Source organism: Molothrus aeneus, chromosome 2 (assembly GCF_037042795.1).
Source record: "Molothrus aeneus isolate 106 chromosome 2, BPBGC_Maene_1.0, whole genome shotgun sequence".
In the NCBI taxonomy this organism is placed as follows: Eukaryota; Metazoa; Chordata; class Aves; order Passeriformes; family Icteridae; genus Molothrus; species Molothrus aeneus.
The window spans coordinates 81,729,427-81,749,211 of record NC_089647.1 but is presented as its reverse complement, the minus strand read 5'-3'; the positions used below and the strand labels follow the sequence as shown (position 1 = coordinate 81,749,211).

Below are 19,785 nucleotides of genomic sequence, written 5' to 3'. Positions count from 1 at the left end.
CTCTTCCTCTTCCTCCTCCTCCTCTTCAGCATCCTCGGCAGCGCTCCGGGAGCCCTGCAGCAGCGTCTCTCCAGTTAGAGCGGAGCGGGGAGAGAAGAAAGAGACTGAGACAGCGGTGCAGGCATCTGTGCCGCGGCTCGGGGCTGAGCAAGAGGAGCAGCGGCGGCAGGGAGGAAGAGGAGGCGAGGAGCCCTCCCGTAGCCGTCCGTCGGCAGCGGGGGACGCGGCATGCGGTTGTCCGGGCGCAGTGGGCTTTTCTCAGGAGGGAGATGGGGAGCTGCGATCTGACCATGCCTGGGTGAGAGGGGGAAAGGACCAGTCGCGCAGCCCCGCCACCACCAACTATCACCACCACTACCACCACCACCACCACCACCACCGCCACCACCACCACCATCTCCTCTCCCTCCTCCTCCTCCTCTCTCTGCGTTATTGCTCTTATCTTCTCCACGGCACTCCGCGTTGGATGGACTGGGGCTGTTTCGTGTGGTGAGACCAAGGCAGAGCCAGCGGCAAAAACCAACAATATCTCGGAGGAAGAAAAAGAAGAAAGAAGAAAGAAAGAAAGAAAAAGAGAAAGAAAGAAAAAAAAGAGGAAGAAAGAGAGAAGGGGGACAGTGGAAGAGAGAGAGAGAGGGAGAGCAAGCGAGCGAGAGAAGGGAAGGCAGGCAAGAAAATCCCCCCAATCTTTTAAGTCAATGCATATTGTGGTGACACTGGCAAAGGAGCCCTCACGGTGGAGTCGGCCAGGGCTGTGCGTTCCCAAAATATGACCAGGGGTGCTTGGATGTGTAGTCGGCAGTATGATGACGGCTTAAAAATCTGGTTCGCACCCCGGGAGAACGAGAAACCCTTCACGGATTCAGAGAGGGCTCAGAAATGGCGACTGTCCCTGGCATCGCTCTTGTTTTTCACGGTCCTGCTCTCTGATCACTTGTGGTTCTGCGCCGAGGCCAAATTCACGGGGACCGGAGAGAAGGAGCAGCCGCCGCCCGAGAAGCCGGAGCCCGCGGAGCCGGAGCTGCTGGCGGGCATGGGGGAGCCGGCGCCCCCCGCGCCCCGGCTCCTCGCCCCCCCCTCGCCCTCCCTCCCGCCCTCCCCCGGCAGCAGCGGCGGCGGCCGCGGCAGCCGCACCAACGGCACCGAGCCCCGGCACGGCAAGGCTGCTTTCCTGGGGAACTCCACCGCCAGGCCCCCGGCGACGTGCCCCCCCCCGGGCTCCTCGTCCGGGCAGTGCTTCAGCGTGGGCGACGCGGAGGCGGTGTGCCAGCGGCGAGGGGGGTCGGGGCGGCCGCGGGGCACGGGGCAGAGCCCGGCGCCCGGCTGGGACCTGACGGATTTTTACCTTTCCTTTTGTAATTCCTACACACTTTGGGAGTTGTTCGCCGGGTTGTCCAATCCGGACACTTTGAACTGCAGTCTGGATGTGGTGCTGAAGGGGGAAGGCTCCTGCAGCCAGTGCGTCCAGGCTTACCAGCGCTACGACCAGCACGCTCAGGAGAAATACGAAGAGTTTGAGGTTATGCTCCAGAAATATTTACAGTCGGATGAGTACTCGGTGAAATCGTGTCCTGAGGATTGTAAGGTAGGAGCCCCTGCTGTGTTTCCTGTCCCTGGCTGTCGGGCTGGCGTGCCTCCCTCGGCTGTTGTGGCTGCCGTGGACCCTGTTGTGCCTGCTTCGGTCTGTGCCCCTGGCGCCGGCGGCCGCGGTTCTCACGGTGCAGGCGATGCTGCGGAGGGTATCGGCCGGGATGCCCCCCTTAGCGCGTTATTAAAACAGAGGAAGAGAGAGGGGGAAGCTTGAGAAAACGCAAAACGAAGTGATCCTCGGTCCTCTGGGAGCGTAGCGCTGGATTTCCCCCTCCTCATGAATATGCGATTGGCTCCGGCTCGGCTGCCGGCTTCCAGCGGGCTGGGATGCGACTTGGCGGCAGGCAGCGACAGGGTCTGCATGATAATGAGCAGGGCTCGGAGCGGCCACTGGGGTCGGGGCTGCCCGACGGCGCTGCCCTGGCCGCCGGCCCTGGGTGTGCGGCGGCCGCGGTGCCCGGGCACGGGCGGCTCTCCCCCCGCGGGCCCCGGGCGCGCACCGGAGGCTCCGGTAGGTTCCGCCGGGCGCTTGGCCCGGGGCTGGCGATGCCGGACGGCGGCAGAGCGGTGCGGCGCCGGGCCTCCTCGGGAGCGGGAGCGGGACAGTGTTTGCAGGCGCTCTGCCAAAATCTGTGGAGCTGGGCAAAGCTGGAGGACGAGAGTGTCTGTTGGCGGGCACCGCAGTGACCCTTGGTTGGGAAGTGATGGTGACAGCGTTTCGATAAGCCGCGGCTGTTTCCTTTGGTGCCACTGGTGACGGCTCAGAGAGACCCAGAGGCTTTTCTTTTCCTTTGCTAGAAGGCAGAGGGTCCCACTTTGGCTCTTGTAGATGTTGCCTTCTCTGTACTTTTACACAAGATTAGTTGGCCTATCTCTCAAGACAGGGCAGAAGAAAAGAGTTGTCCTCGGTGCCTAAAATAGCTAAGGGCATGCTTTTCTTCCTGTTTGAGTACTTGGTAGGAGGGGAATACTTCTGCCCTGAACTAGATTATCTCGACTACTGTAGCACTAACCAGTCTGAACCAAATTCTGTTTTAGCAGTGGAACACAACCATGCACGCCAATCACTGCTCTAAATAGGAGGCCTGGCAGTACCTCTGTGCTCTGTAACTTCAGCAGGGCCTTCTGAAATCATTTAATGGTAACAGCCTATGCCAAAACAATCCCATTCACCAATCACTTAGTATAATTTTGTGCATATATTTGCCACAAAAATGGATCCAGAGTCCCTCCAGAAGCTGAAATAACCTGTTATCTAATTGGATAAAGGTAGGAAAGTTGCTGTATTTATTTTTTCTTTCTAAACTTGAAAAAAGTAAGGTAGAATCACCAGAAGTGTTGACTCAACTGTTTTTAGATTGCAAACACAGTGTGTACACACTCATTGCATATATGCTATGTACTCAGTTACTGATAATGTAAACATATTTTATTTCCAGTGTGAATTGGATAAGTAAAAAAGGGTATCCAATGTACATAGATCTCTATTGCTGTAAGGAAATCTCTGTCATTTCGGTAGCTCTATAATTAGAAATTGACCTACTATTCCATGATGCCAAATGATCAGCATTTTCATTCCTCAAGTGATTTTTTGTATCACAGTTTAGTTTGACTGAACTTTACCACAAAGTCCTCAGTTGCTCTACAGAATATCAGGGTATGAAAGGTTTTGGAAATGAACAGAACAGCAAATTTATGCTGTTTAACGATTTTCCCTTAACACACCCAACGAGGAGAAGTACTTTTTTAATGATAGAGAAAAGGTTGTTGACATTAAAAATGATTGTGTGAAACTTTAATGAATTAGACAAACGCCAGTGACCTACATTTCTGCGGTTCTGAATGCCAGATGATATTGCTTTATGTTTTGAGAATTTGGCCAACCAATCTGTGTTAAAAATGAAAGATATTTCAGAAGGGGAAAGGAAAAAAAAAAGCCAAACCATGGGTGCAACTTAGTCTGTTTTCCCTTTCTCCAGGGAATCTGGTGGGCAGTGCGGGTGCCCATCCAGTGCGGGTGGGGAGCGCAGTGGGGCGAGCCGCGGGGCTGGTCTGGGCTGGGCTGGGCTGAGCTGGGCTGGGCTGGGCTGAGCTGGGCTGGTCTGCACTGCGAGGAGGGCCAGGGGACCGCTGTCCAAGGTTCTGCAAGGCAGCGCACGCAGAGCCCGAGGTCAGGCGGAGGAGATGCCGCTCTCTGCCCCCGTGCCCTGGTTTGGTGTTTCTGGGTCCCTCTGGAGCCTTTTGATTCGTGTGGATAGTTGCGAGAGCCAAGCGGATGGCACGTCCAGTGGTCTGGCGTGTGTGTTCATATGCTTGTGCATGGGCTGACCTGGAGAGTGTAGAGGTGAAACTGGAAACTCGAATACTTTGCGACTGTTGTAATATTTAGTTTATAAAACTCAGGACTTGGATTTTTGGATTTTTTTTTGTTGTTTTTTGTTTTTGTTTTTGTTTTTTTGTGTGTGTGTAAGTAAATATTAATTTTTTGCATGTTGTATATTTAGCTAATTCTTAGGTAAAGCATCAGAATAGAAAATAACTTGACATATGTGTGGTTTAGGTACACATTATTTGGTGGGCGCCATGGTTTATATGGTGACCTGCTTTTTATTTTAAAAAAAGTTCTAAAAATACTTCCTTTACTCAATAACCACGTATATAAGCCTTGCCTCAATACAATGAAAGGCTTGTTAACTAGTCTATTTATATTTAAGATGTCTTTAGAATTCTTGGAGGGTAGCTTTGTTCACAGAAAAAGAGATATTTTCATTCAGTTGACCAATTATAGCTGATGACAAACAATAATAAAATTTACTCTGAATAACAGTCAAGGATAAACTTGCAATTGGGTGTTGCTTCCCCCTTCCCCAACTCACCTCAACACCATACACCATCCTCAACTCAGTCAATTCTCACAGTAAAGCGTGAAGATTATGGTGGGTTTCTCAGCAAGTTACGCCTTTCCAGAAAGTGCTCTTGGTGATAACAGATAGTACCTATCACAAATGCCTTTGAGGTATGAGTATAAACTTCAGACTTTATGTTTTCATTCTTCTATTTGAAACCAGAAGAAGATGAACTATACTTTCAAGATATTCTGTCTTCCTCTACATGTCTTCTGGTCTCTGAAGAATATTTTAAAGTAATTGCTTTATATTGCAGAATTTTGTAGACAGGAGTTGTTTGACTTACAGATCACATTTAGCTATTCTGTGTGGTGAGTTTCAGTTTTAATATATGAGTATACTCAAGCTTTTTTGTTTGTTTTTCTTAAGTGTACTGTCCTGTAATTAAGGTCTCACCATCAAACTTCTATTGAGTTGCATTGGGGTTTTTGAAAAATTTGTAGAAAATGCTGACAATTTTTAACATTTAGGAAACAACTATTTTTGGTGGTGTCAATGAATATGTATATGCCTTTTATATTGTTTGTATGCCAGTAGACTTTATGTATTGTTTAGAAGCTTGGGATGTCAGTGTTGTCTCACTATAAATCTGTCTCCAACTTATTTCTTATACACTCTTCTTAAAGTCTGATGTCTCTATATACTGTTTCCTTGTCTTGATAGTCACATATTAGTAATGGCTAAACAGTAAACATAGGAGAAATATTTGAATTTATTACATAATTAACTAGATGGTGAAACAAATTTCTGTAGCCTTATTGAATCACTAAAATAGCAGAGTAACTGGAAATCTGGATTTACACTTCTGCTTTTCTGTTTGAAATTGAATTCAGAATTTTAAAAAATGCTTATGAAATATTGTTATTGCCTATTATATATTTGTGGTTATTTTTGCAGGGATTTGTCTTGGAAATATGTATAATTTCTTGGTTTCCAGAAAGTAATTTTTATATTCAGTGTGTCACAGCACAGTATTCAGACAATTAACAGAAACTGTATTGGCTTGATGTTGGAAGACACAGTTCCTCATTATGACTTGTCAGCCTTCTATCAGGGGAAATACTCAAGCTTTTATTCTTAAGGCAGCAGGCAATCGTTCTGTGGAATAGAAGAAAATTCTGGCTACTTCTGATTAAGAACTGGGTCAAATAACTAAGTAGGACATAAAAATGTAAAGATTTTTAATATTTTTCCCTTTTTTCTTTTTAAAGGTGTAGCTTATATCTTTGTGATTAAGTGTCAGAGGCCAGGGCTTTCCTGATAAATGTGTTTATGAGTGTTTGGACAATATACCAGTCATCATTTTTGACACAGGTTTCCTTAACCTAGTGCAAGTTGAGAGTGTTTAAAGTGTGGCCTTTCTTAGCACTAGTTAAAATATTGAAATGTACAATTCAAGTAAGTGCATATCTTTAAAATAGCATTAAAATAATTTGCTTTCCTTCATAGAACATCAAAGAGGAAAAATAAAAAAATACCAACTCTTCTTACATCAACATTGCTAAAAAGCAAATTTTGGCTGACATCCTAGGTGCTCAATGTGTACGCACAGTTTTTTGGTTTTCAGGAATTAGATATCATTTGATAACTTCTGATTTGAGGATTATGGTATTGGTATCAAAAATATGTCATAGAATACCTGAGTTATAATACTACTTAGTTGAAAAATGTGTGTCAATAAAGGCTTTCATCATTAAGTGCAGATTATATAGTTGATAGGAGTATAGAGTTGGTATTTCTCTTACTGAGGAATTTTTTTTTCATCAAAGAACTGTGCTCAACTACTTTTATTTGAATAAGAGGGTGATTGGAAGTTATTTAAAACAATTAAAATCACATTTCTTCTTAGATGTTATCTGGAAATATCAAAGCCTATATGAATCATTACTTTCCTAAGAACTTTTTCCTAAACAGCATATGTAGTCTAATTAGGTTTTGATTTAAAATCTCCATTAAGCTGGCAGAAAAGAGCAGATGAGAAATACAAACCCAAAAGCTCAAATGATAAAAGAACCCTTCAGTTACAAAAGATCACATAGAGCAGCATCTGCCACAAAGTTAGATATTTCAGTTGCACATATTAATCACATATTTATACAATGATAGTTCTGTGAAAGAGTGATATCTAAACTAATCAGAAGAAACCCATACAAATTAAACCTTGAAGATCTGTACTTGTGGTCTAATACAAACAAGAAAAATCCCCACATTAATTACTGAAGTAGTGCCTTTTCTGAATCTCTTGGAATACAATTCTTTTTTTAAAATGAATACTATGCTGTACTTAAAAAATACACAATACTTAAATGTTTACACTTTTTAAGTCTTTGGTATAAAATACTGTGAAACTAATGTGATTGTATAAATTGATGCTTGCACAGTTTTATGTTCAATTTGTTCAGGTGATTTTTTTAAAAAGTAAATGTTGAATTATTTTTCAAAATTAGTTTAAGAAAAAGATGTGGATGAATTTAGTATAACTCTTCTTGTAGTATTGGTATACTTCAAGAAGCAACACTGACTATGTGCTAAGGGATTTGTATTTTGGCCTAGAATTTTGGTACAGCAGTCAGTCCCAGTCTCCTATTTTGAGCTAGGTGAATGGTACTGCACTCAGGGAAGACTGTGCACATGCTTGTGGTCATTCAATAGCTTAAATGCTTTACTGGATCGGGGTCAGATTTCCTCACTCCTAAAAGAGAAATTCCCCAGGGTGTTCTTTCCAGAAGTGCATTAACCCCACATAACTTTTAAAAGTTTGCATCTAGTTGATCATCAAGGTACTCATCCCATTCATAGTGTCAATGGATACAGCATTCCTGATTTAGGAAATAAAAGGACTGCAGATTACTAGCACAGAATAGTTGAAGTGCATTCCACCCTAATCCAGTAACCACCATTTAATGTTTCAGAGTATTAATATCCCATTGTTTGGGGTGTCATGGCTCTGCCCTCAATTTCAGTTTGTTCACTTGTTCTCTTTACCTCAAGCAGGGTGCTTCGCATGCACCTTGCAGAGACTGTGACAGCCTTGCTTCTTCATTTCAGGTTCTTCTGGGAAAGGTAATCAAAATGCAAATTATAGTTCTATCACTTATCCTGCCTAAAAATCATTTGGTCTATACTTAGTCATTTATAACTTCAGTCTTGCACTAAGATCCATACTGTATTTAGATCTGTGAATTGCCTAAAAGGGAAAAAATAACTTAGAAGCTGAATTCTTAAATGTTACATTTTGATAAGTATCAGTCATAACACCCCAGAACACAGAAAAATAAAGTAGTCCATATGACAAAAAAAAAAAAAAAGCAGCTAGATATCCATTATTCACAAAAAATATAAAAGTTTAGATTCTCTTTGTGGATTCTAAAGAGGACATACTGTCATTTTATATCAGATACAAACACTCCCATCCACTGTTGACTTCAAAAGTCATATTAGATGAATTCTAACAAAGTGATTTTGGATAAAAAATTAAGTTAGGATGAAATTATGCTTATATGTAAAATTTAACACTGAAAAAGTTTGTAAAGTCCTACTACTTGTGTCGTCCTACATCAACCTAGTGAAAGCACAACTCTATTTCACTACTAGGATATCTATATTCTGTTGCTGAAGAATCTGTGAGCTATGTAATCTGCTTCTTAGGGATGAGAATGGGAAAGAGCCTTCTATGACATAAGTGTATTTTCATCACTTTTTTTTTTTGAGAGAAAACCAAAATCTTTTACATATGACTTTTCCAGTTGTTATTTCTGTTGAGAAACTAGACAATAACAATTGCAGGTCATCTTCTTAACAGACATTTTTGCAGGTAGATCTGCTAGCTAGAGATTGTTTATTTTATTTTCCCTTCTCTCTTTACAAGGAGGGTAGATTTTTTGGGAGAGTGGAGTGTCTGTGTATGAGAATTTCTTCCCTTAGTCCAAATCAGAGGAAACTCCCAAGACTACCCAAACTCCCTCCATCAAGAAACACACTTATGCCACTTTGCTGCAGTAAGCATACTGTACTTTTCTAAGTACTTTTTACTGTACTTTTCTCTTGTCAGAACTGTAGAGCAAACATCTCCAAGTGAGAATGTGTGTGAGCTTGATTTCCTTTAAAACATCAATCAGTTAGATGAATAGAAATGTAGTGAGGCACTGGAGACATATTCTGGCTTGTAGAGAGATTTGATTAATTTGGAGATATGTTAAAAAAATAAAGACCAAATTTCTTTTTAGATTTGTGAATTCACCTTGCTTGCAAGCAGTGTAGGTACATGAAATATGTGAATTTCTCTCTCCTTTAGAACATGCACACTGAAGAGCTATATCAACTAGGTCCCAATCCATAATGACAAAAATAATAGGGCGTAATGTAAGTGACTCTGAAGTGAAGCTGATCAATGCTTGATACTCTCCCACCCTTCATCTCATCTCGCCTCCTCTCCTTTAAAAAAACTAATAGATGTGTTTGAAAGCTGTGTTTGACACAGGATTGGCCTCAAGCCTTTATGGAACAATCTGGTTGACCCTTTGAAGGGTTGCATTCAATACACTGATTGAATGCAACAAAGCTATTGGTATGAATGGTGATGACAAATACTGAAGTGACGAACTTCAGCAGTTATATATTAATATTTTGGTCCTCTGAAGTGTGTTTGAGAGCCCGATGGAAATGTTCACCTTTAATATCTATTGATTCTGAGAGTTGATTCAGATGCTTCATCTTTAGAAGAAAACCTCATGACTAAAAACAACAGTAAAGATCATCTGAAGTTACCAGCAAACAATATGTTTCAGTCTAGGTTTTTGGAAGTTCTCAACAGCTTGGAAGTCATTGTGGATGTTTTAAATGACTTCAGCAAAATTAAAAGGAAATGGTACCAGACAGATAACAAATAAAAACGAAAGGTCCAAATTTTCACTTTTGATATATGATATTGTCATTTTAAGGATTTTTTAAATGTTGTGATTTAGGTTATTTCATTATTAAGGTATTATATTTTCAAATATTTCCATTATAAAATTTTTAAAAGTGAGAAAAAGAAAGAAATTGTATTATGTTTGCATTTTGGAATGTGCAATGTGTTGCAGCTTTTAGGAGATATTTTCCATGGAGGAAGTATGATATCTAGAGTGCTTTTTAAATACATGTTTAATTCTTGTTGATCCTCTGCATGTTAGATTAGATGTTGCCTTCAATTTGCCTGAACACTTATGTAAATGGTATCTTGGGCCTGTCAACAGACTTCATCTCTGTTAAGCATCATAATGAAGTATCTTTATTACATTTTAAAGTATTAGCAATCCAGAATCAGAGGGCATTCTTTATTAAGAAGATGGGAAAAAAGATGAGATACTTTGAAAAAATATTTTTCTCATTTTATTAATTCTTTTAGGAGAATAAGAGAGTTTCCAGAGTTTGCTGATTGATGATTTGCTAATCATTGCTCTCCATTGGTTAGCTTGCTTTCTGTATTTAGGGGGTTACACTTACAAGTTCTTCCTAAAAAAAAAAAATAAAATGTATGAGACTCATTTATTTATATAAATACTTGGATTTCAAGGGAGACCTTGAGCAACTCTTAAATACTTTAATATCTATATTAAGTTAATTACATATCTCAGAGACCTCTGTATGTAGTAATAGATGACTAAATGCTAGATGATAAATATAAGAATTTATTCATGTAAATTTATTTTTCATGATGAACAGTATACCAGATGGAAAACCTCTGGCTAGTTTGGAAAGTATATTCTTAACTCATATTAGTTGATTTGTTGTCCTCATGATCAAGAAAATACAATATTTTACTGGCATAACTTCATTTAGAAGGGTAATTTTTCACTAGTAAAGTTACATTTTCAAAGGCACTAAAATCATCTCTGCTGAGACAAATTTTTGTATACACATACACTGGATTAAAAAACATCTGTTCTTCAAAATAAAACCCAGCTTGTAGAACAACAACTAAATGGCAAATGAAAAGTCCAATCTGTTTTTAGGCTATTTATATTGAGAATAAGTAAAGCAAGTATATATATTTGAAAATGTACCCACAAAAATTAGATGCGAATTTTATATGACTACTCTTAACATTGCCTTCATCTATATTTGTTGAAACTGGATTTCTGTATAGAAGGGCTTCAGGATAATGAAGACATACTTCATAGCTGGAAGTGAAAATTCCTGTGTATTGAACAACTTACAACTCACTATGCAACTGACTGCGGTGATGTGTGGTATAGCACATCACACTTCAAAAGTAAATTATTTTTAAAATATAAGAGAACTATAAGTTCCAGCATATATTAGCAAAACTATAGCAATAAAATTATGTATGTAAATTGTAATTTTTATAATTAAAACATCTACAAGGAATCCCAAATCCATGCTTTGGTAAAGATTAAAATCTCTGAAGGGATTAAAGAGAAGTATTACTGTAACATCTATTTAGAATACTGATTGTTAGTAAAGTCCTTCAGCAAGTTTCTGGTGGTTTCCCAGTGGGATGTGTCTGTACTGATTCTAGCCCTGTTAAAGCCAGGAAATCAGTGTAAGCAGTGGAAAAAGATCCACGTCATCAGAACCTCATTTACTGGCCTTTTTTATTATTTAGTAAAGTATCCCAAATGCATCTGTTTTAAGATAGTACAAATTTTGTACCTCTAGGGGTACAAACCCATCCTTGAATGTTTTTCCTTTCATACTATGTTCAAGCTGTAAATATTGTGGCACAATGCTTTAATGAGAGACTGGGTGTATTGCGAGCAAGGTTTTCTTTTTGCAGAAGGGAGCAAGTATGGGAATCTCACAGCATCCTGTGAGTGGGGATGCCCCAGCATGTGCTGCCTGCCTGGAACTTAGAAGCTCTGCCCTGGAGCAGGGCCAGGGCTGAGGATATATGAGGATTAGAGTCCACTGGCTTGAGGTTCTGCACTTAAAAGGGGAAGCAAGTCAAAAACATAGCCAAGGTCCCCTGGGATTGACTTTTAAAATTCTTCATGCATCCAGAGATGAGAGATGTTCATTTCCAGTCCTGTTCTGCTCTGGAGTTAAAGTCTCGATGTAATATTTCGACAGAGAACCTGACAGAACTTGGACCAGTATTATGAAGAAATAGGACTTTCTGAACAAGCTACATTTGAAATATTACCCAAATTATACTGAAAACAGAAACAATTTTTGTATTTTTACTGTTTGTTTTTTTTTTCTCATTTATGCTTTATGATGTAACAATCCTTGGGGAAATGACCCCTATTATGAGCTGAGTTTAGCTAACAAGATATAGCATAGCACTGGAGTTCAGGAAATGAGGCTTCCTGTTTTATATTCCAATTCAGTTAGAAGTACATTATGGTTTCTTTTGTCTCTATTTAAATCTCATAATTGTTAAAGTTGAACCTTATAAATGCACATTTTTTGTTGCAACCTCACTATGAATTTAATGAAATTAAATCATTGATGTAACAACTGCTTTTTAAAATCTAGGTACTGAGATTAATTCCTGGGACCAGAGCAGAGAAAATGTACTGCAAGCCAGTCTCTGTACGACAGATATGAATTTAAAATATTACTTTATTTTCATTTGTAAATATAGGCCAATTTTCTTTAGTCAGCAATCCACAACAACATAAACCAGACTAACTCCATTGAAATAAATGGCTTTACTTGAATGTAATGCTGTTTTGAGAGGAGGAACATGATACGTTAAAAACTCAAATATATGAATTCAGAAGGATAGTTTGACTCAGACAGATTTGTTTTACACACCTTGCTACGAAAAACAATATTCAGACTGCTTTAAATGCTCATTTTCCTGTCTTTGACTGACATTACTAATTTGTTATTGTTGTTGGATTGATAGTTTTTTCCCCTTTGTTGTTGCACTTGTCTTGATTGTGTTCTCTTATTCTATTGATTTTTCAGGCACTGCTGTAGAAAAATATTATGAGCTTAAGTTGTTCTGCTATCCAGGGAGAGGAAAACCTTGACGAAAACAAAGCAAAATTATTTGCCTATTTGAGCCAAGGGTGTAGGTCATCCACCAGGGTTAAAAGGAGAGATGATGATCAATAATATTAATAGTTTAAATCCAGAGATGATGCTTTGATTGGTGCAAAGACAGTCTGTATTTATGCTGGCATAAACACAGCAAAAAATTTAAGTGTAAGTTGAAGAATTGATCAGGTAATGGAAGTTTTGCTCTGTGGTACACTTCAACACTTATAAAAAAGGTAGTAATTTTAACACTGACATCTTAAATTAAAATTACAGGTTTGATACACACATATGTGTGTGTATATATATGTATATGTCTTAAAGGAAGTGGAACAAAGAAATTATTGATGTAGGATTAAGTATCCTGGAAAGGCTAGGACAGTTCTGCAGTAGTCCTGTGGATATCTGAAAAGTCATGAATTACAGAAAATTAAGAAGTACAGGAAAATGTAGCAATTGTTTCTAAATGGTCTTCTTCTTTTTTCAGGATTTGTTTGTTTTCTGTGTGGAAGTGTAAATTACTTAGGGTATTTTCTTTCTTTCATCAATACTTCAGAAAGGTTCCACAGTTCCACAGTAAAAGTAGAATACAAATGCATCTATTGTTGGGGTGCCCACTAACCCTGTCTTACACTGGTCTTCACAATACATTTGTAGAGACCCTTTCTGGAATATTTTAGATGATTTTTGTTTCTGTGTCTCTATTTGCACATTACAACAAATTTTATTGTTCAGCTTATATGTGAGGGGTTTTTTTAAGACCAGCATATTTTGATCACTGTGATTATCTGGGAGATCAGGTTTTTATTACTGTTGTATAATGTAATTTTTATATTTTTTCTGCAATATTTTAAAGGGCTGAATGGTGTTAGTTTGTTCAATATAAGCATGAATCGCAGTGACTTCCCAAATATTTCTTTAAAAGTTTTTTTTAGTTTCTGGTGTTTCGGGTTTTTTTTGATTGCTACAGAAACAGTCATCTTTAAATGATGGTATGAAAGTAATTAATTACAGCATGGTTTTTTGGGTTTTGTGCTCAATAGTTTTTAATGTAGGTCTGATTTGAAGAGTGCCAATAGAAGTTTGGGATGGAAGAGATCTTTTTCTTCTTTTATAGTTGTTTAGACTTGCAGGAGGAGGAGATATGTTTTGTAGTTTGCAGAAAATATTTGCATCTCAGAGTATTACCAAAATCTTAACTGGTAGTGAAGATCAGTAGCTCATAGGAAGAAATGTGATAGCTGTGATAGCTGTGAATATCAGTAGACTTTTTTTTTTTTTTGGTTCCTCTAAAGTTGTACTCCTGACTCCTGAGTACAGGGTAAAGTATATATGAATACAGAGATGTTTGAAATGATTTTATGATATGTTTGAAAGAGAAGAAGAAGACCTGAAACCTTTTAAAGGTTTTTTTTCCCTGCAAGTAAAGCACTAGTGGGGAACTTAACTATTACAGTAATTCAGCAGTTCGAGGCCATAGGGGGCAGGTGCACCATGAGATGCAACTGTGATATTGCTCACAGGGCTGGTCCTGCTTCACACTTTGCTCCTGACTTTGTGTCTTAATAGAGTTAAAAGGCAACTATTTATTTCTCACAGGGTCTGTAACAAATCACAAGTGCCTGAGCTGAGTACAGACAGCCTGCAGACCTCAGGCTGTCTCCATCAGCATTTCAGTTCAGGTCTGAGGTGTGCTTTGGAAACTTCCCACTCACTCCTGCTGGCACTCTTACTGCCCCTTGGTTCACCACCCAAGCTGCATTGCTGTCTGCTGAACGCAAAGGCATGCAGGTGCCCAAGAAATGCACCCATAATGAGCAGCAGGCACTTTTAGGGATGTGCAGTCACTAAAAAGGACTGGGGCTAGCCCAAAGTAAAACCAACAAAACACATGTAATGGGGGTACCAGGCTCTTGGCACAGTCTCAGTTTACAGAGTGTCTCTACAGAGTCACACTCCCTGTTAATACTCATATAGTTATGGTTAAAGAGGCTGAAATTCAACCTGGAGATAATTCCCAAAGTATCTCAGCAATCTCTTTAGGACTGCAGCTCAAGGCCCTGAGCCAAATTGCTGAAATGATTCACTGCACCTGGCTCTAGATAATCATGGCAGTAGTGATCATGTATTATCCCTTTTTTTTTTTTCTTTTATCTTCTGTTGGCATGCCTGTGAAGGTGATGCAGATTTTTTGCTCTGTGCTTTCCCTGCATCTGCCAAGCCTCTGTGCAGCAGAACCACTGCAGCTCTGCTGCATTTTGGGTCTGCCTCTGTCCTCACTGTGGATTTCACAGCACCTTCCCAACACACAGACATAAGGCTGAACAGAACTGTCAGTGCTTCATTGTGGCAATTCTAGAGTTTTTAGTTTCGGAATGGTGCAAAAATATCTAAATAATAATGAAAGGAAAAATTTTTGTGAGGGAAACTTGCAGCAGTGAAGCTAGTCTGTCCAGTCTTCATTTAATACTGCCCTCACTATGTTTTAATTGTATTTTCTTTTTTCCTGCTAAAATAAAGAAAAAAATACTATGATGCAGTGTTCAGGCTAGATTTTAGGTAGCCACTGAACTGACAATTAGCTATGCAGGAAAGCCTAAGTAGCTGATTTTCTTTTCTAATTATTTCAGTTTCTATATACATGTGAAGACTTCATTTTCTTTGGCTCTCTTCAGCATACAAGACAAAGGTGTGTCATTGTTATGGATTGATATTATTTTTCTTCACAGAGTAAGACTTTTTTTCTTTGAATGATTAGAAATTACTGTGCAGTTCATAAGAAAATAGAACATTGGAAGAATATTTCTCTGCTGATAGACTATTTGCTGTTGGTATACAAGGAACTACCACCTTTCCAGTTTTTATTATATAGATATTTTTATTGCAATATGCCCAGTAATCACAGGTCATTGCTCTTGAGCCCTGACAATTCATGCCATGTATTGAGCTTGTTTTAAGTAAATTTAATGGACTTTTAGGAAGAAAATCAGTTCTTCTAGAGGTCATATTCTAATAGTAACAATGTTCCTGATGATCTGTTTGTTTGGGGTTTTTTTTTTTTTTTGATGTTTTTAGCCTTTAGTAACCATCAGGAAGCTTTCTTACCTTTTCCTCAAGCTTGAAACCTGAGTAGGGATAAAAGGAGGCAAGAAAAGTGATATACTGACCTAGCAAAAGTGGATAAAGAAATAATTGGCTGAAATAGTATCAGTGTGTGTGTGTGATTGATCAAAACACGAGGAGAATACCTGCCAGGTGATCAGCACTTTCTCCACCACCAGATGTTACTGACCTGACCAGGAACTGCAAGGGAGACCCTGCAGCAGAGACAAGACGTTGCCCAGCCAGCAGGAAAAGCAGTCAGAGTGGCAGACAGCCAAAACTGCAGATGTTTGGCTAAGGTCAACATAAGAGTAGACAGAAAACTTATTCACATAAGACTTCAGTCAAATGTATCTCAGGTTATACTCATGTTGCTTTACCCTGAAGCCTGAAGGAGCTGATACTGAAGAATGACAAAACTGAAAAGACTGTGTTTTTTGGCAAGCCTGTCTGTAGGAACTGACTACTACACTGCTCAGTGATCTGCTCTGGGAATAAGCTTGGAAGGTAAAATGAATTTTACACCAGACCAGAAAATTGTTTGTTAGTTTGTAAAGTTTCTTCTTAATTCATATTAGGTAGTAGTCAATTTATCATGCTTATGATTCATTAAAATACTTTTCCATATTCTTTTCTATTAATACATTTTCATATATGAAGGGATATCTCACTTTTAGAGATAATTTCACTTTCAGTGTTCAAAATCATTATTTTCTCTAAATGTGTAGCAATTACACCAAAATTTCATCAAAATCTGGTTCTTGTTGTTGCATGTGTTAAATCTGTTGGTTCTTTTTAAAAATTGAGTAAAGATTTCTGTTCCTATATTTCTTAAATATTTTTTTGTGTAGCTCCTCTATTTTTTTTTATATATATCTAGGGGCAAACTATTAGATTGAAGTGGAGACTAGGGTAGAAGGAGATGCTTATATTTCTAAGATTTTTATTAAAGAGGTAGAGCTAAACCAGTAATCAAACCCAGGAAAATAAAATTTTGAATATTTTGAGGGATATGTTGCCTATTTGCTCCATACAATTTTGAGCTGTATTAGTGGCTACTGACTGATGAAGGCATTTAAGTGCAGTTTCTTGTTTGACAGAGAAGGATTTTATTTGTATATTGTCCATATAAATGAGAATGTCTGTACATCTGCTGTAATATAAGAGTTCCCTACATCTCTAACACATTACAATGTGGGTGTTACCTGTGATTCTTGGCAAAAAGGATGCATGTATCAAGTGTTCATTCATTACGACTTTGCTTTTAGCAGCTGCCTCTGGTAGACACTGTTTCACACATTACTATTGCTTTAATTATCTAAAGGAACATGGGTACAGGCCATACTTCCTGGTTTGATGCAGCCAGGATTGTCCTAAATGCATTTCCAATTTGTGCCCACCAGTGGTAAAGATGACAACTGAAAACATCTTTTAGGATCTAGCTATCCTTTTCCCTTTATTGTCCATCACTACCCAGCCTTTTCTCTTTATTGTTCATCACTACCCAGCCTTTTCTCTTTCTTTCTCTTTTCTCCCTCCTTAAGCTATCTGCCAAACCTACCTCTCCCGATGAGTTTGGCTGTGGGTCTTTGATGTGGTAATATTCTGTACTACGAAGGACAATTTTCTGAAAGGGGGAATAAACTTTGAGTATCCATGGCTGAAGACCTGTAGCTGAAAAGAGTGGTTTATGATGTATAGAAGTTGGGATAAGAATAAGCTGTGTACCCATGAAATAGAAGATGATAACTGCAGAGGTAGCTGGATTTTTCATTTATTGTTTGTGTTGGTTTGATTCTGGCTTGCTGTACTGAACAGAGTACTGTGAGGAACGTTTATGTATAAATCCACAGAAAAATCTAAGTCCTTCATTAAAATGGTGTTACATTTCCACTTGGCAACATCAAATGAAGAGTTCTGTATCTTTGATTTAAATAATAATGAAAAATAATTCTCTGTTTTAAATATGCTATTTTCAGTTTGGCTGAATTCTTTATTTGTCTTATGAAGAGAGTTAAGTAATGATATAATTTACTTAATTTATGATCTAAATTTACTTATTAATTAGATCTTTTTTTATCTCTTAATCTAAAGGTGCTAGGCTTCTCCCCTAAAAAAATAAATCTCAGTCTTTGTAGCCTTTATGCCAGCACTCTTCCCTTTTTCTTCACTTTCTCAACAGTATCTTTATTTTAGATTGTGATTAGTGCCAGAGAAGTATTTTCATTGGTCTGTGCTTATCAAGAGGGTCTTCCCCTGCCTTCAGTGGTCATACTGGGTTTTTAATTCTAGATGAAGTATTTCATATGGTTCTTTCCCCTGTGCTTCTATTAGGCTTGGCAGTGCTGCATTCCATCTGCCATTGTTTCCCCTTTCACTGAGCTCTTTTAAGCAACCTAAAAGCTCCTTGGCCTGTTTTGGCCTTAATTAATCTAAGACTTGTTGTGTCTGTTGTAAACATTTCCATCTTATTGTTAGACCCATTTCTGGATGATTAATAAATAGATTAAACACTTCCATCCTTTGTAAAGAACCTGAGGGCACCCGCCTGTTAACCTTTAGCCACGCAGAGCAGTGGCCACTAATAAATGCATTCTGCTTCTCTGTTCTCCTCTTTGTACTTGATTTCTAGTCAATGACAATGCTTTACTTCTCATCCTGTGTTTACTTGGTTTCTCTAACAGCCTGTTGTGGGAAGCATTCTCAAAGGCTTTTTGGAAGTCCAGAAAAATTGTATCTGCCAGTTCTTTCTTATCTGCTATTTACATGCCAAAAGAATACTAATAGGTTAAAGACATATACAGGACATTAAGGCTTTTAACTTTGATCCACATACTTAACATTTTTGCTTTTAATTGGCTCCTCAGTTATTTCTGCAGTAATATGTGTGTGTGAAGCTGAATTCTTTCTCAGTTTCCCTCAGGAGTTACATGAAGATCGCTGCTGTCCTGTGTGGTTCAGTACACTCTACTAACTGATTTCAATGTGAAACTGCATAATTGTGGATTTCTTTTGTTTAATCTTAAATTGCTTTGGGAGTCTTGAATAACCTGTCTCCCACTCTTGAGATACATCAATCTTTTACTTATTTATCCGTTCCAACAATTCCTCTTATGATACTTCAATCATCAAATGTTCCTTTTCTTTATTTAGAAGCTCTGGTATATCCTCGGCGCTATGAGTCAAAAAGAGATGTAAAAATTTATATGCTTTCTCTCCTATATACTTGTTTAGTTTCCCCTTTAACTTATTGGGAGGGGAGTCATGGTCTCTCTTGGTCATATTTTTTGTACTTAGTTGCTACACATATTCTCATTTAACCATCCCACTTCCCTTTTCAGATGTATCTGTCATTGTTTATGCATCTTATACACCATAGGCACTTTGTGCCAGGTGCACTGGAAAATCCACAACCCTTGCACTCCCAAAAGTAACTTGAAGCCTCCATGTTCAAAGATCGGATTGGCTTGAAGTGTAATTTATCTATTTTATTTTTATTTTTAGCTCTGTAATCCTTGGAAGGGAGAGGAACATGTTCTCCTCAAAGATGGGTGCAGAATTGGAGCCATGTGTGCTGGGTAATGCAATAGTGTCATAGCTGGAAAGGGAATAACAAGGTAAACTTACATTCTGATGAGAAATCTAGGACAAAAAAGAATCCTGGGAATTCTTACTGATACACTGTTTCTAAGTACTTGTTTTCCAAATCTTTCCCCCTGTATGTGCTGCAGCATCTATGCACACACATGCCTCATTTTCTCAGGTGTTGCTTTATAAAACCATTGTACTATGCATGGGTTCTGTACCCCATTCATTCAGAGAAACAAGCACGTTTGGGTTTTTTTTAAAACTCTCTCCTCCAAAAACCCAGCAGGTTTGGGGATGCCATTCTGCACTATTTGTATAATTGCCTGCTAGCTGGAGAACTCAGTTAAGAGGTAGAGAATTTGCTGGTGTTATGTTCGGTGTCCTCCACAGCTTGAAGATATTCAAAGGCACTTGAACATAGTGAAGCAGTGGGAATAGCATCGAGTGGTAGCTGAAAGGCTTAAGATGAGAAGAAATATATAGCAATAACTTCCTCTGCCTTCAAAATTATTTGGTCTTTTCCTATGTATTTAGAGATTTCCAACTCGATTTTGCTGAGAACTTTTTTTAATGACTAGTAATAATTCTAAAAGTATTTTGATAAAAAAAC

At 39.0% G+C, this 19,785-nt stretch overlaps 1 protein-coding gene across 1 annotated transcript in view; it reads left to right on the top strand.

Annotated features, from left to right (window-relative positions):
* The first annotated feature begins 769 nt into the window (after positions 1-769).
* NALF1 (NALCN channel auxiliary factor 1) overlaps positions 770-19,785 on the top strand; it is a 444,836-nt gene continuing 425,820 nt past the window's right edge. Inside the window, exon 1 of the mRNA XM_066545164.1 lies at positions 770-1,585. Within this exon, the coding sequence (XP_066401261.1) occupies positions 770-1,585 (816 nt within the window). The remainder of the gene's footprint in view (positions 1,586-19,785) is intronic.